The 13,119-nt window shown below is 43.0% G+C and overlaps 1 protein-coding gene across 2 annotated transcripts in view; it reads left to right on the top strand.

Moving 5' to 3' along the window:
* LOC146799097 (sodium/potassium/calcium exchanger 4-like) overlaps positions 1-13,119 on the top strand; it is a 611,785-nt gene that overhangs the window by 487,705 nt on the left and 110,961 nt on the right. For both annotated transcript variants that reach the window (XM_085626506.1, XM_085626505.1), the window contains exon 11: positions 4,000-4,172. In XM_085626506.1, coding sequence (XP_085482632.1) covers positions 4,000-4,172 — 173 coding nt within the window. The remainder of the gene's footprint in view (positions 1-3,999; positions 4,173-13,119) is intronic.

Raw genomic sequence — 13,119 nt, 5'->3', positions numbered from 1 at the left:
TCTAGAGGTTTATTTCTCAAATGTTTGATCTTAAGTCACTGCAATAGCACACACCCAAATGTGTCCTCATTCTGAATCTTAATTAGAGCCTTATATTAATAATTTAACCTGGGACTGGCCCCATTTTCCCTGTCACCAAAGAAATTAATTTAATTAATTTCACTCTTTAATGAATAAACACCTTTCCATTAAATCTGTAAATTTCTGTGATTTTACAGAGCATTTTATTGCTGTAAATGCAGAGTTTTTTAATATGAGAGGGAAATCTCTGCATGCTGCTGGTTTTGAACATTAGCCCCTTTGGCTTTTCTGCTTAACATGCACTGTTGTTTTCTAGATGCACTCTTATGATACAAAAATCCACAGTAATGATTTTAAATTGCTCTCTTCAATTTTTTAACAGCACTAATTCTTATTCGTCTGCTCTTTGCTGTAAGTCAAAAGCTCTTTCAAACAGCAAACTAACACCGCTGACTTACTCTCAATCCAAAGTTTAAATGTGTTCTGTCAACATGTTGAAATGCATGGTACTTCTGTCTCTGCTTTCTTAACACTTAACGTCTCCTGTCTGCTTAGCCTTACTCTCCTTGTTGTTGGATGTAACCTATGTATGTACTCAATGTCAATATATTTTTGTTGGACAGTGTCTATTGTGGCTGTAAGAGAGGAAACCTTCCCTGCTCCTAGCAGCTGGTGATAGTGGCAAGGAAGCCTCCAAGAACACTGCCAGCTCTGTGACCCTGCACCTCTCGAACTGTTGCAACTGTTCTCCTAAAGTCATCTCCATAGAGCAAAAGTAATCTGCTTCGTTTGGTTTCCAGACATCTTTTATTTCTACTCTACAAAGCCCAGTCATAGTAGGCAGGATTTGCATCCGTGCCCCTCTGCTCCATGTTCTAAGTAGGCACACAAATGTGGGAATGGAATGTCTGGATATTTGTCCCCTATGGCCTAGCAGTAGAAGAAATGGAAGGTTTTAAGAGCATGTTACAAAGTTCAGTCTAATAGAAGCCCAACATAAATCAAAAGAAACCCTGGCAGTCAACAGTCTCCTCTGGAGTGAACCTAGCTAAACTATACTGCCAAATATGGCAACTCAGTGCATCAGTTAGAAAGTCATTAAGATTTGCAGGGTACCATTGGGTTAACCACAGTAATTCATTCAGAGGAGAAGAAGAGATATCTTGTCATAAATAACTATTTGGGACCAATTCGCACGAAGAGCGCACTCTTGATTAATTGGCAAAAGTTCATGGCACAAAACAGGGTATACAAATAGGTTACACATAGACCAGGACAGCGAAGAGTGAATTCTACATCGTACTATCCGTAAAGATTAAATGTATATTTTTTTTAGCTAACAGGTTAAAGGGTGTGCAACATGTAAAAAATGTTCCTGGCAACAATATGTATTTTAGCTATATGATAAGGCTAATCATCCCATCTCTTGTCAGTGTCTAGTGGGGAAATACAAATTATAATTTCTTAGCTATTGTTGAAAACATAACACACAACAAGATTATGAAGTCTGCCATACAGCTCCCACGTCGGGGTACTGTAAGAGCCATCTGAAGACTGTCCTGTTAATGTATTTTTCGTTATAGTGCATATTTTCACTGCACTTCTGTCTGGTTCTTGTGTGTTGCTGCATCAATGTCTTCTAGCATAGGCATCAGTTATTGGTAAATTGCATGCAAGGAATGCTCCTTATTAAATGAAATAGGTTAAATGGGATTTATCAGAAACCATTAGATTGGCCTATTTACCAAGGTATTTTCTTTATTTGATAATTCTGAGATCTGTTAGTTGTCATTTGTTGTTAAGAGATGACTTTTCATCATACTCACTGAAAAGATCAACAGGTACTTTAAAAAAAAACAGACCGCCTACCATGGTGGTAACTCACTTATTGTCTCCCCAATTGGAACAAGTCAAATTATAAGCAAATATATGAATGTCCCCCATCCACCCTCTCTACCATCTCCCCAATCTCTCCCAGTTTTGTCTAATAACTACATTTCATTCCCGGGAGCAGATCTCACATTACCAAAATGGTCCCACCACTGAACCCAAATTTTATGGAGTCTGTGAGAACAACCCCTTGACGTATGAACTGATTCCTTGGCTAATGCACAGTAATCCATGTCTCTCAACCTTTCTGTTATTGGTGGAGCCTTTGGGGACTACCAGTGATGGGTAATATCTCTTTGACCACCACCGATCCAATTCCAATGAACATGATTACCCCTTTGTTGCCATACCAATCCTGTAGTATATCAAGGATTAATATTTTCCAATTTTTCCCAATGGAGAAGTGAATTACCATCTCATAAGTTGCAGTTATTGTGGACCAATATGATCGCACAGAAGGACACTACACATCCAGAAAATATGCTTGAATAGAGCTCTGCTAGTACCACATTTCAAACTACTTGGTCATTTCCCATGACCTCTCTCACATGTAGGATACCTTGTGGGAGTATTCAATTTGTATAAGGCCAACCCTGCCGATATAGCTATCTGTCTGGTCACCATTTTTGCCTGTATTTGAAATCCAATTTGAAACATGTTCAGTTGATTCCTATATCCCTCTAGTAAATGTCTCAAATGAAGATTACAAATAAACTGTGGTTTGTGTAGCTTAAACCCCTCTGTCAACTGCTCGAAGTACATCATGTGGTTTGACAGCCATACATCCTCAATCATGGATATCCCAATTCTATACCATGTGTGAAAGCACTCCATTCGGGACAAGCCACCAAGTCAAGTTCCCTAGCATCTCTGTACTTTCTGCCAGCATTCAAAGCTAAAAGCAGGGACTGGCATCATCTCTTGGGGAATGTTTCCCCCCCTATTAACATTGACAATGGCAAATTGGCATCCATGGTTGTCACTTCCAGTCTAATGATGGGTCATCCCAGTCATAAAAAAAACAGTCATTGACAGGGGAGAGCTGTGCGGACCAATAGTACAAGTGTATATCAACTATCCTCCACCCACCATTGTAGGATGACTGCACACATTTCCTATAGGCAGCCCTGGGGTGCTGCCTCCTCACAGAAACTTCATCAGGGAGGACTGCACTATGGAAAAGAAATTTGGTGAGAGTCAGTACAGGAAGTTCTGTAATTTGCGTAGTAATTGTGTGATTGATACCATTTAAACAATGTTTCTTTTCTCACAATATTCTTTGGGAGTCTATTCCATGTGTGCGTGAGTGCTTTGACTTTTGGAGCAGTGGCGCTATATTGAGGCTCCAACATGCTTCCTGATTGTGGGAGATTGGCATGCCCAAGTATTTAAAACATATGTGCTCCGTTGTAGCACGTATACCCCTGGATCATCACTTTGCTTTCTCCCACAACCAGTGTTATGTTCAATTTGTCCCAATTCACTCTTAGACCACTGCCCTCCCTGTATATCTCTAGCCTCAACATTAGACGTGGAATAGATTTAGCAGATTTCTGAACACACAACAATGCATCTTCCTCATACAGAGAGATGCTATCTCCATATCTGTGCTTCCCACCTCATCCATTATTAGGGCAAACTGGAGGAGGTGCAAAGGAGAGTCTCCCTTGAGGCTTCTTCTTAGATTTGGTAAAGTAAATTACATTAGCTAAAATGCTTTTAGATGGGTAAATTAGATGAATTAGCTAGATAAGAGTAGATTGATTAGATTAGATGAATTACATAAAATGAAATTAGATCATTTAGTCAAAACATATAAAATTAGTCCATACTGTTGCAAGTAGAGTAGATGGATTAGATTACATATATTGAAATAAAATAGATTAGGCAATACTTAATCAGAGTGTTAATATTCTTCAATTAATTGAGATACATTAGATATGTTTTAAGACAGACAGACAGATAGAATACAGACAGACACGATACACAGATTCATAGCAGAAAGTTATGTTGAGATTTATGCCTGAAATTTGATCTTATCAAAAGTTACTTACTTTTCCAAATGATTAATTAATTTGCAACCAATAGTGAAGCCAAAGCAGCAATACAATGGCAAGCATCCAGTGGTGATGGTGGACGAGATTATATGTTCCAGTCCTCCAAAATATCGTTTTCCTGAAGCTGGCTTACGAATAATGATCACCAACAAGTTTGGACCAAGGACAAGATTAAGGATGGCAAGCAGGTTCATAATTAACGAGGTGAGTGTTCTCTAAACCTTGTTCAGTGCCTACTGTGTGGTTGATATTACTGAGAGTCATTGTTCTGAAATAATAAAAAATTCAATATGACAAGGACTACTTTGTGGCTTAGATTTTGTGTTAAAGTCTCACTGAGTATTAAACACCAATTCTTTTGGAAAATGGTAACATGTATTAGCAAGTATAGAGGAGAAATTGCTTCTCACAATGGGTGGTGTGATAGCTCAACACCAGTTGTAAGAAATATGAAAACATTAAGCAGAGTTCAAGGTGTGGTTATGTATGTATACATGGCTAATATTATCATAAAAAGTAATACTTGATGGCTGTCCAATGAATCTCCATTATTTTGCCTCTATTACTTTGACCTAGCTTCACTGACTTCATTGCTTAAACGCCTACCAATATTTTGACATTATTAGTGAGAAATATGTTTAGGTCACCATTCCATCTGGATTGAGCTGATATGGTAAACATTATTACAAAGAAGTAGTTTGAAAGAAAAGGGCAAGAACATTTAATTAATTACTGTTAAAATACATCTAAAGATAAACTAATATGACCGTTTTTCAATTATATGCATAAAAGAATACATATAAAAAATGTACTTATCAATTCACCTATATAACCACCATAAAAAGTCTGGGTCACACTAGAGGATTGTTCCAAATATGTTCTTCTATTTCTCTGATTTAATTTATGTTATTTTCTATTTGTAAATGAACCATTTCCAGTGTGTTTTGAATAGTGTAGTTTTCTCTTAATAAAAACGAATTGCAAATCAATGTGTTGCATTATTTTAATTAAAGAAAATGCTATGGTATGTGTTTGAAGTGAGTGTAAATAATTATACTAAGATATTTTAGTAAAGGTCTTGACTCTTTCAGTGCCCCAGATTGATGTTCGCAGATGTGTAGACCTATTAGCCACACATAGCAGATAGGTGTACTCTATTTCTCGAACATATGTCTGTTTTTCAACTGAGAGACTTTTGCCGCCTCACCGCAAAATCTCTGCGGGCCTAATGGGTTCTGGGCCAGCACTTGGATTTACCAGCTCTAGGTCATTCTCATGTGCACCACAGTACTCCAGGGCTTGCAGAAAAAGTTTCTGAATAGAAGCACCGATGGCCAGATGTTTGATGAAACCACAATGTATAATATCTTAATAGTGAGACGACTATATTTACTGCTGGCGAACTGTCTTAATAACAGTCGTCGGAGTAACAAGTGACAAAATACCAAATAGGGGTGTTTCAATTCACATCTGATCCTTCTAAACAACCTATGAACCATTTTTGCCTCTCTCAAAACAAAATGTCTTAGTGCCTGTAAAGGAAAAGTGTGACAGTGTGTAAAACTGGTAAATCAATAAAGAAGTATTACTTAGAGTCTGACTTTAAAAAACAGCATGAAGAAGAACTCAGAGTAAAGCCCAATACTTACCGTTAATCTTCATTACTCCTTGTCCCGTTGTCCTCGTCCCATTCTTTACTTATGGAGATAACCATCACCTTCACAGAAAAAAGAACAGAGGAATGCTGGAACTCCTAACCCAATCCCCGCCCACTGGGAGTACTTTACCAGTACTTACCCAACATTCCGCCTGAACTACCAAGCCACCAACAGGAAGCCTGGATGTCCGGGAGGAATGGAGGGAGGGCGGGGCATAATGAATGGGACGAGGACAACGGGACCAGGAGTAATGAAGATTACCGATAAGTAATAGGGCATTACCCCCAGGTCCTTCCAGTACTCATCCATTCATTAGTTATGGAGCATACCAAAGCCAGGAACCCTGCCTTCCAAACCCACAAAGAACACCCAGGACACTACACAAAAGCAGCATCCCAAGTGAAGCAAACTGGAGAACCACAAGAAAAACTGTCAGGAGCACACAGGAAACAGTGTTTACAATGCTGTTACCACAACGCAAAGCTATTACAATGCGGTTGTTACAATGACAGCGTTGTTAGTACGCAATACCTTTACATCGCAAGTCATTAAAAAGACTTGCTGTAGGGGGCGTGAAGGTATTGGATATCAAATCCAACACCTTCCCTGCTGTTGCGCAAACTGGAGTAGGAATAGTAAATAATACTATTCTAAGTCCAGCGCACCCCCTACAGCAAGTCATTGTAATAACTTGCGATGTAAAGGTATTGCGTACTAACAAAGTGGTCGTTGTAACGACCACGTTGTAATGGCATGCGATAAAATCGCATGCGTTGTAACATTCTATATTCGAGCACACAGCTCGCAATACTCCCAACCAAAAAACAGGGCAGCACTACCCAGAAAAAGCTGGAAACGACCAAGGTGAACAAAAAAGCAGCAAGCCCATGGTGCCACCACCCAGAGGGCAGCCAACCCAAGAAACGAACAGCGACAGGGCCAAAAACGGGACAAACCTCATCACCATCTGGGATGCCGACAGCAGACCAGCCCAACAATGAAGGAAAGGGCCTGACACCAGGGCCAAGGCACTCACCCAGAGACCAGCCAAGGGTAGGACCATCAGACCAAACCAGGAAGGGAGGATGCACCAACCAAAGAGCAAGCCCCACCAACCTGACGGATCTGGCCTCCAGAGAGCTCAGAGGGCACTACTGCCACTGAAACCCCAGAGGAGGACCAGGCCCAACCGCAAGAACATCCAGCACCAACCACCAGTGTCGATGATCCAGGATGACCGCCAAAGCACCCAGACCGGGAGAAGGAGCAGGGGCACATGGAGAGGCCAATAGGTCAACAGGCCAAGACCGAGACACTCACAAAGAACACAGGGGACACCGGGACACTACCACAGGAACCCAGACTACAAAGGCACTGCCACTCCCCCCACGGCCAGGAGGAGGCAGACCTGACGAACACCAGAACACTAGCAGCCCGAAGACCAGCCAGGAGGACCAGGCAGACAGAAACACACACTCCACATGGACTAGAAAAAAACAGGGGGAGAGCCAGAGGCCAGAACCCAGCGAAGCACAACACTCCACCAAGAAAGAGGCCACCCACAGATCCCCACACAAGGAACGGACTTAACCAGAACAGGACTCAGAAACCAGAGAAGACATAGGGCAATGCAAGGCAAACCCCCAGGGCCAGGAAACCAGGGAAACCCAAAGACCAAACAAGCACAGCAGGGAAGACCTCGCCAAACATCATACACCAAGGAGGACTCCCCCAACCACAACCCCGGGAGTTGACCGAAAGCGGACAACACTGCTCTGGAGAAAGACAAACCCATCGGCAACCAGAGATGAGCCATGCACCGAAGAACACAAAGAGTGCCCAGTCACCTCACACCCCAGAACCAACAGCCATCATCAACAAGAGACAGGACAACCAGCACCTGACAGGCTTACACCCCAGCACTGCAGCAATGGCAGTCAGGGCAGGGGAAAAAACAGGCTCCAGACATAAGACTGAAGAAAATGCAGCAAAGGACCTCAAACGAAACCAATGAACCCCCAGCCGAAATGATGACCAACGACCCAGAGCCTCCGGAAGAGGGGCACAAACCCAGGACGAGGAGGGACCAGAGACATCAGAGGCACAACACCCCGCCTTTGATCCACAGCACCATTCATGGGGAATCCCAGGAGGAAGGCGGGCAGGAACACCAACAGACCATGCCCTAGAGGCATAACAAAAGTTAAAGGGGGCCCCCTGCAAAGTGCATGCCCTCCACGCTCCAGACACAGGAAGGAGCTCGCAAGCCAGTACACTGTCTCAGAGGGGGTCCACAGGAGTGCCAGAGCCCACCCGCAACGTGGGGGCTGCGGGGGCCATTGTTATGCCACTGCCATGCCCTTATGGCCAAGGACAAGACCCAAGAGAAAATTTGTAATGACCAAGCCACCACAGTTGGAACATAACCCTTACCGTAGAGGTACAAGTGACACCACAGGCTGAGACATCGCTACTGAAAACAGAGGGCCTGGCAATGAAATCTAGGGACTTCTCATGACATCAGACACTCCAGTACCAAAGTAGCAAACTGCAGAAAAGAAGAGAGAAGGAAAACCGCTACGGGGCACTCACCTTCGGGGCCGGCAGACTCCTGACTGCACTGCCTGCCACACAACGGCCCCACCAGCCAGCCCAGGCACACACCAAATGCCAGAGCTCCTGGGCAGCAGTCAAACCCTCTCACTGGCAGCCAGGCACACCATGGGCACCTCCAACACAGCCCCCATGGTGCCAACCAGTCTCCACAATGCAATCTCCAACCATCCCAGCCATCAGGAAGACGCACCTTCGCAACCTGGAACCATCCGGGAGGGCCGGCACACCAGCCGCAGAGGACGAGCCTCCCAGCAAGCCCAGCAGCCCGGGAGGCACACCAGAAAACCCCCATCCAGTACAGCCCAGTAGCGGGGATGGAAAGACAAAATCCCTGAAGGACCAGGATAGGAACAACCCATGTCTCCCTCCATGCCTGACCACCATCAATGCCCCCACTGCCCGGCAGCAGAGACGCCATTCCTGCCAGAAATTCCAGCTCCTGACTCGTCTGTTTCTGTCGGAAGACAGAAAAGAGAACAGGCGGAATGCTGGGTAAGTACTGGTTAAGTACTCCCAGTGGGAGGGGACAGGGTAGGGGTCCCAGTAGTCCTGTGTCCCTTTTTCTGTCGGGGAGATGGTTATCTCCATAAGTAATGAATGGGACGAGGACTGGAGGGATCTGGGGGTAATGTTATCTGCCATATTCATTCAACCCTTGCCGCGGCCACCCACAAGACTGTCTTCAGTTTGTGTTTCCCCGAAGAAATATAGAGTGTTTCTCATTGAATGTCCAAGAATAACTAGTGAGGGGAAGGGAAGGTGGGGAAGGTAGGGTGATAAATCACGCACACTGCGGCACAGGCATTTGGCCAGAGTTCAGAGTAATAGAATTTTCCAATGAGTCAGATTATTATTCAGGATTATGTTTGGGTGATTCTCTTAACTGTAGATAATCTCGTCTCCCTGTTCATGCCCTTTTTGGGTCAAAAAATCAGATAGGCATCACCTAAGTTCTCCTCGCTTCCATCTTTAAACAAAGTTTTGTAATCCCCAGGCATATGTCAGTGGTCTTTAATCAAGCACTTAATACTTTTTATGGTTGCATGTTTTTGGCTTGCAGACCGAGCATATATTAACCCACCCGTTTAGTCATCAGTCAGAGGACATCGCTAAATGTAATATGGGACCGGGCATTCTAATCCTCTGATAACTAATAATGTGTTGACAGTGCTATGCCGTATGCAGAGTCCAGTGAACCACAGACTTCAATAAGCCCTGTTCTTTACAATCTACTACAAAGAGCAGGGCCGGACTGGGAACCAAAACCGGCCCTGACAAAGTGCTCGGCCGGCCCAACCCCAGGGGGTTGGGGTTGCGGCCGACCTCTTTACCAGGGCCGGCTTTCGGCCGATTTTGTTACAGGGCCGATTATGCTGCAAAAACGGCTATGTAACAAAAACGGCCCTGAGGGGCCCGAAACCGGCCCCCACCCGTGCGGCGCACTGGGGGATTGCCCGGTGCCGGCTACGGCCAGTCTGGCCCTGACAAAGAGGTGGAGCGGAGCCAGCAATGCAGGGTTGGGCTGGCAAATTACATAAAATATTGTTGTGTTTTTGGGCATTTGAAACATCTTAATTATGGTGTGCATAATCAGAAGTTGGTGCACATCTAGTGGCAGGTGCCATACATGTAAGCACTATACATTGGTGAAAACATTGTGGACTTTAATGACAAATTGACAGATGTTTGTGCATTTATCTGAACATTAGATTAGCTGGATAAAAAGATTTCTTGACATAGGGGCTCCATCTCCCGTACATCATTTTATGAGACTCGGCCAGGAAACGTATCACACATAGGACCAAACAACATAGACAGTTCTGGTTCTGTTGAAAGTAATGGGTTATTGATGGTCCATTTTGCAATCTCGCAGATAAATAATTAGTTTGTACAAACACATCCACATAAAAATAATGTTAATGGCAGGTTAAACTGCAGAAGTTCGCAATCTAGTTTCAACTTCGGCAATTTGCAGGGATTTTGCGTCATGATATGTGGGAATCATCTCAGGCGTATTTGGACTATCTAAACCTCACATCTTTTCTTTTGTTGGTTGCTGGTCTCATGTAGCTTGGTGCACATATTCGAATTCCCCATTATCTACTCATTATGAGTGACATTATTGTTTTGCTGCACTATCTTGATTGGAATGTTCTGCTATACTGCTACAGGTGCTTTGCTGCTCTATTGTACCTTCCAACATATATTTCCACATCAAATCAACCTTGGGTTGAGTAATGAATGCACATCCTTTTCTATAACTTGCTTTACAGTATATTTGCTGCATATGTGACTCTAATCTATCTCTCCTCAGATGCATACAGATTTTTCCTTAAACCATGGCTTCTTCTTATCAATTCCATCCACTGTAAACGCCTACAGTGGATCTACAGAATGCTATTAAAACATCAAAGTGCAGGCCCAAAAAATGCTAGTAAAAAAGAAAAACATGGTAATGAAATATATATTTTTGCATATTAGTTTTCCTACACTGTCCTGAAAAGGGTAACCTAAAAATATAAAATTGAAAGCACTGACATTAATGTGCCACCAACACCGGAGCCTCAAAACAACTATAGGCTGGAAAGCCTCTAAAGCAACCTTGCTCATCTTCCAATACCTAAAAGGCTTTGTGGTAAAGTAACCTACAAACTGCTGACTGATAAATTGAGACAGGAAGACGCCACATTTTGAGTCTGTAGTTTATGGTATGGGAATCAGAGTCTTTCAATAAACTCAAAAGGATGATTAACAAGAACTTGACTGGCCACATTATTTTCTAAAATAGTCTGAAAATCTAATTCTAAGGAGCATTAAGTTTGGCCATAACTATCTGAACCTACTGTTAACAACAGATTAAAATTTCTAATATAGAGATCAGTGTACCTTGCCAGAAAGGGTACAAGATTCTTGGTGTTAGAGGCAAAACAATGTTTTACTGCTGAAGCTCATCCACAAACACATTTTCTTCAGCTCAATCCTTGTGATCTTCTGTTACTAACTGAGTGCCATAAAGCACCAACCTTGATGAGATGTATGCATATTTTCAACCTGAACCTGCCATCTTAAAATGCCAGCAATTCAAATAGCCAGTGGCGGCTTGTACAGGTAAGAGCGGTTGGCGGGGGGGGGGGTGGCTGGTGGAAGTCGATAGACTCTGGGATAAGTAATATTAAATAAATAAAATTTCTTACATTGCGCTCACCGCATCACCGCGTCGGCGATGTTGAAAGCACAAAGTAAGTGGTTTTATTTATTTATTATTACTTATACCGTCATCTTCCACCACCCCCACCCCGACTCACCGCCCTACCGCTCTTACCTGTGTGAGCCGCTACTGCAAATAGCATTTTCTTATATTACTGTTTTTGCCAGTTTGTAGTTGCCCTTCAAGTTACTGCACTGCACTTTTATAATGGGTTGAATCTGATTATAAAGATTAAATAAAAAAATTCAGATGAATTCATATAGCATTATTACTTTTTCCACTGAATAAATAATATATCAGTACCATGACGAGTTATAAACCAGTGCTCAAACTAACTGCTGCAGAAAAAATCTGAACCATAAAAGGCATGGAAAATGTAAAGCACTCGCCTCGATCTGGTTCCTTTGCTGCCACAAACACTCCAATGCTTCTGAACAAGTAGATCCATTCTGGGCAATTATTCATTGTATAAGAGAAGTGACAGAGACGAGGAAGTTCAGAATGGCAGAGCGCGCAAATGTGCCAAATGCGTCTGCAGAAAAGTTCCTGCAAATACACATCAAGCACCGCATTAGTTGAGCACCCAGCCCTGGTTTGTTAGTTAACACATGGGTATTCAGGTCGTTTTATTTCACTTTGTGCATTGGAAATATGGCCTTGAGAATCATAGCTTACAAAGTGTCTTTGGCTATGAAAAAGTTAAGACTGACTAAAGGCATGTGGGATTGTGCCTCAGTTATTTTGAGTGTAACTTTGCTGGAATCAATTCAAAGTGGGTCAGATCCTAACCACATAGGTAAAGTTCTCAAACACATGTCTTTTGGGAACACCTAAAATGGAGATTTAGAGAATAAAATGGGGAAATGTTAATACCCCCTTTTAAACTCCATTGGAGGTTTAGTGAGAGAGAATACTCCAACTACAAATAAGAAGAGGGAGCCTCTAACCTAACCTAGCATGTTTGATAGGGTGTATCTAAGTGAGCAACAGCAAAGTCAATAGAACATAGAAGGCATGCAAAGAGGAAAACAGAAAACTGTTGAAACTGTACATAAAAATATCTAGATAAAAATACACTACTAATTTACAGATCAAGTCTTTGTGACCTACCCGAAATATTCCTCACCTAAAAACAATAAATCAATCAGTCAGTATTTGTAGAGTGTGGCTAATCACCCACAAGGGTATCCAGGTGCTAGGTTGCTGGGCATAGTCAAAAAGCCAGGTCTTGAGATTTTTCCTGTTGGCTGTGAGAGAGGGTGATGATCAGAGGTGATGAGGAAGGCCATTCCAGTATTTGGCGGTGAACGGCCTCCACTGTAGCTGCAGTGGAATCAGGGTGTCTATGTAAGGGTGAGGGAGGGAAAATCTCTGGAGGGTTGATGGAAGTTCAGGTGGTGGTTAATGTATGATGGCCCTTGGTTGTGGAGTGCTTTGTAGGTGTGTGTCAGCATCTTGAATTGGCATCTTTTCTGGACGGAGAGCCAGTAGAGGCTCCTGAGGTGGGAGTGGTGTGGCTCATTTAGGCAGGTTAAGGATGAGCCTGGCCACTGAATTCTGTATTGTCTGGAGTCTATTCATGAGTTGGGTGGTGTTTCCTGCATATAGTGCATTGCCGTAGTCTAGCCAGATGGTGATTAGGACTTGAGTAATGTTTTTTCTCATGCCA

This window comes from Triturus cristatus, chromosome 9 (assembly GCF_964204655.1).
Source record: "Triturus cristatus chromosome 9, aTriCri1.1, whole genome shotgun sequence".
Taxonomy (NCBI): domain Eukaryota; kingdom Metazoa; phylum Chordata; class Amphibia; order Caudata; family Salamandridae; genus Triturus; species Triturus cristatus.
The sequence above is the reverse complement of the archived record's forward strand: the minus strand, read 5'-3'. Positions and strand labels throughout refer to the sequence as shown.